The following is a 2,500-nucleotide window of genomic DNA, read 5'->3' as shown; positions in this document are numbered from 1 at the left end:
CTTTTAGTTCCAGCCGAGTAGCCATGGCCCTCACTCCTGTGGCAGCTTCAGTCTGTATGATGAGGTATGATGTGTACAAAAGGCACAGACCAAGACAAAACCTACAGCCTCCATTTGTTGCACAAGGCAAACAGACATTTTTCAAACTAATTAGCCAATAATATGCAAGAGAAAAAGTAATATAGTGCGACTAACAAAGGTGTTGATGATTGAGTGCTCACACTGTAATTAGTGTGTCAGGCCCTCATTTCTCTGCCAAGCCTCAGCTATTAATTGCACCAAATTAGAAAACTATATCAGAGGCAAAATTATTCTTTCACTTGTCATTTTGAGAGAGGGAATTCATTCCATTCAAGAGGCAGGTTAAAAAGAGGGGAAGCAGATACTAATCTGCTTATGTCATGTAAATAAATGTTCCTTGTGCTATCTGTAAGGAACTGCGTTAGGCATCTTTAAACTGCCGGCAAAGAAGTTACCTTCCAAGTTGCTGCATTACGCCTGAAGTAAGCAAATGTCCGTGTAAACCAGCTGTAAATTTCATTAAGTGTTAACTGCCTGTCACTCGATTCCATGATAGCCTGAAATGAGACAAGATACATAGTGACATAAAATAATGGTTTACTAACTAGACTGGATGACACTTTCTCAACCAAGCCTTACTTTAAGCATTAATGAATTTTAATATAATCAGGCAAACTTAATTTTCTCTCTACTTACCTGCCTTATGAGAGTTGCATAAGTAAATGGAGGTCTGACATCTGCATTTTTATAAAATTCATAGTTTGGGGCAATTTCTGTAAAATAAAACCACACAAACTGTATGTTAATATTATTAGTGCATATATACTGCACTGTGTGTTATGATTGATGACATTGTTTTCTGCGTGCTCACAACAATTTTCAAAGGAACTATTTACTCAGGAATGCACAAAAGGCCACAGACAAACAAATTATACCAAATATCTTCTCTGTGCTGCTCAATGTGAAAGTGCAAATGAAGCATGTCCCAGTCAGTCACTTAACGTACGCCAGCAGTGGCGTACCAAGCCACCCAGCCTGCTTCCAGCAGCACGATCGTTTTAAAATGTGCTCATGCAATATATTCGTACATGGTCATACAGTGATGGTCAGCCATCTCCTTCCCTGCCCTCTCTCATTTCCTATCTAAAATGTTCCTTTGTAGGATTTTTCTCTGGTTAGCAGAGACGTAGTACGCTAACGTGCATACACAGAATTAAATATGGTTAGAGAGCAGGCTGACGGCAGCAAAAGGAGTATGTATCATCATTAATACCAACCCTTTTCACATATCCAGTATTAACTTCTTACGCTAAAACAAGACTCTTTCAGAGCATCTTTTCCTTCTGTTTTCTCTTTCTTTATAATCATTGGAAAGTAAATTACAGATAAAAATATTATTTTAACATCACCTGTATTAAACACCTCTGACATCCTCAATCTGTCTCTACAATATTTTAGTTATAGCATAAATGGGGGGGAATATCAAAATAAAAGTATTGATCCAAAGTGTCCTACCTGATGACATGGGAATGTTGTATTTGTCTGAATGTCTTCTTCGAATGGCTCCCACATTGGGTACACTGGCTGGGGTGATTACGGAGGGTCCCTGGGTAATTGGGGTGACTGGGGCCGTTGGTGTTGTGGGAGTTTGAGGTAAGCTCTGTGGGGATGTCTCCAACATGTTCTTAGACATGGTGACACTAGACACCAAATTGAGCTGCAGAAACCCAAAAGGAAAGAAAAAGCAGAAAAGGAGAGAAGAAGGAAAAAAAAAAGACTTAAAAAGGTTTGACAAATGAGAGTGGATTCACTTCTACAGCTGTGTTGCCACTAATAAGCTGCAAAAGGAAGCAGCCAATCTCAACTAATTACAGGATGAAATTGTATCATAAGAACTCTAATTAGAGGATGCTGTTAGAGGTTATCTAATAATCTGCTGCAATGTTACTTAGGACTAACTCCTTCTAGTACTACCAGACTTCACAGAAAGTATGTTTGCCTGCAATAGAAACTAGCTGGTGATTATTTAGGTCTGTTGTAAAACAGATCTAGCTCCTGATGAAGCAACAGTAACAACAATAAATGTAATAAAAGATGTTAGTATTCATACAAAGAAGACTTAAAATAAGTTGCTAATCTGATGCTGCCAGGATTTTTTTTTTTCCCCCCAGTCCCAAATCTCAGCTGAGAGGCTCCAGCCAGCTGGAAAATTTTACACTGACCTTTAGTCTCCTTGCTAATTTGGTGGAATGGTAATGACATTACTACATATTCAAACAAAATTGTCTTAATTGCAAATTAGCCGGAGGAGGCTGAAAATTTTCAAATTAAATCTGATTGGAGATGGAGAGAGGGAAATGGAATTTCCTCACTAACAATCATTTGTGGCATGTGTTAACAAATATAATGAAATGTCAAGTTTGCCAATTCCTCTGGAAGTATCATTTTCAATTTATGATTACAGTGTCACTTATTGCTG

At 38.2% G+C, this 2,500-nt stretch overlaps 1 protein-coding gene across 1 annotated transcript in view; it reads right to left on the bottom strand.

The window, feature by feature from the left end:
* Window positions 1-2,500, bottom strand: part of LOC104548538 (forkhead box protein P2-like) — a gene marked incomplete at both ends in the record, with an annotated part of 34,447 nt that overhangs the window by 4,490 nt on the left and 27,457 nt on the right. The window contains 3 exon segments of the mRNA XM_010194582.1: window positions 477-578; window positions 718-794; window positions 1,537-1,738. Of these exon segments, the coding sequence (XP_010192884.1) occupies window positions 477-578; window positions 718-794; window positions 1,537-1,738 (381 nt within the window).

The sequence above is a fragment of the Mesitornis unicolor genome, unplaced genomic scaffold, assembly GCF_000695765.1.
Source record: "Mesitornis unicolor isolate BGI_N332 unplaced genomic scaffold, ASM69576v1 scaffold45521, whole genome shotgun sequence".
NCBI lineage: Eukaryota > Metazoa > Chordata > Aves > Mesitornithiformes > Mesitornithidae > Mesitornis > Mesitornis unicolor.
The sequence above is the reverse complement of the archived record's forward strand: the minus strand, read 5'-3'. Positions and strand labels throughout refer to the sequence as shown.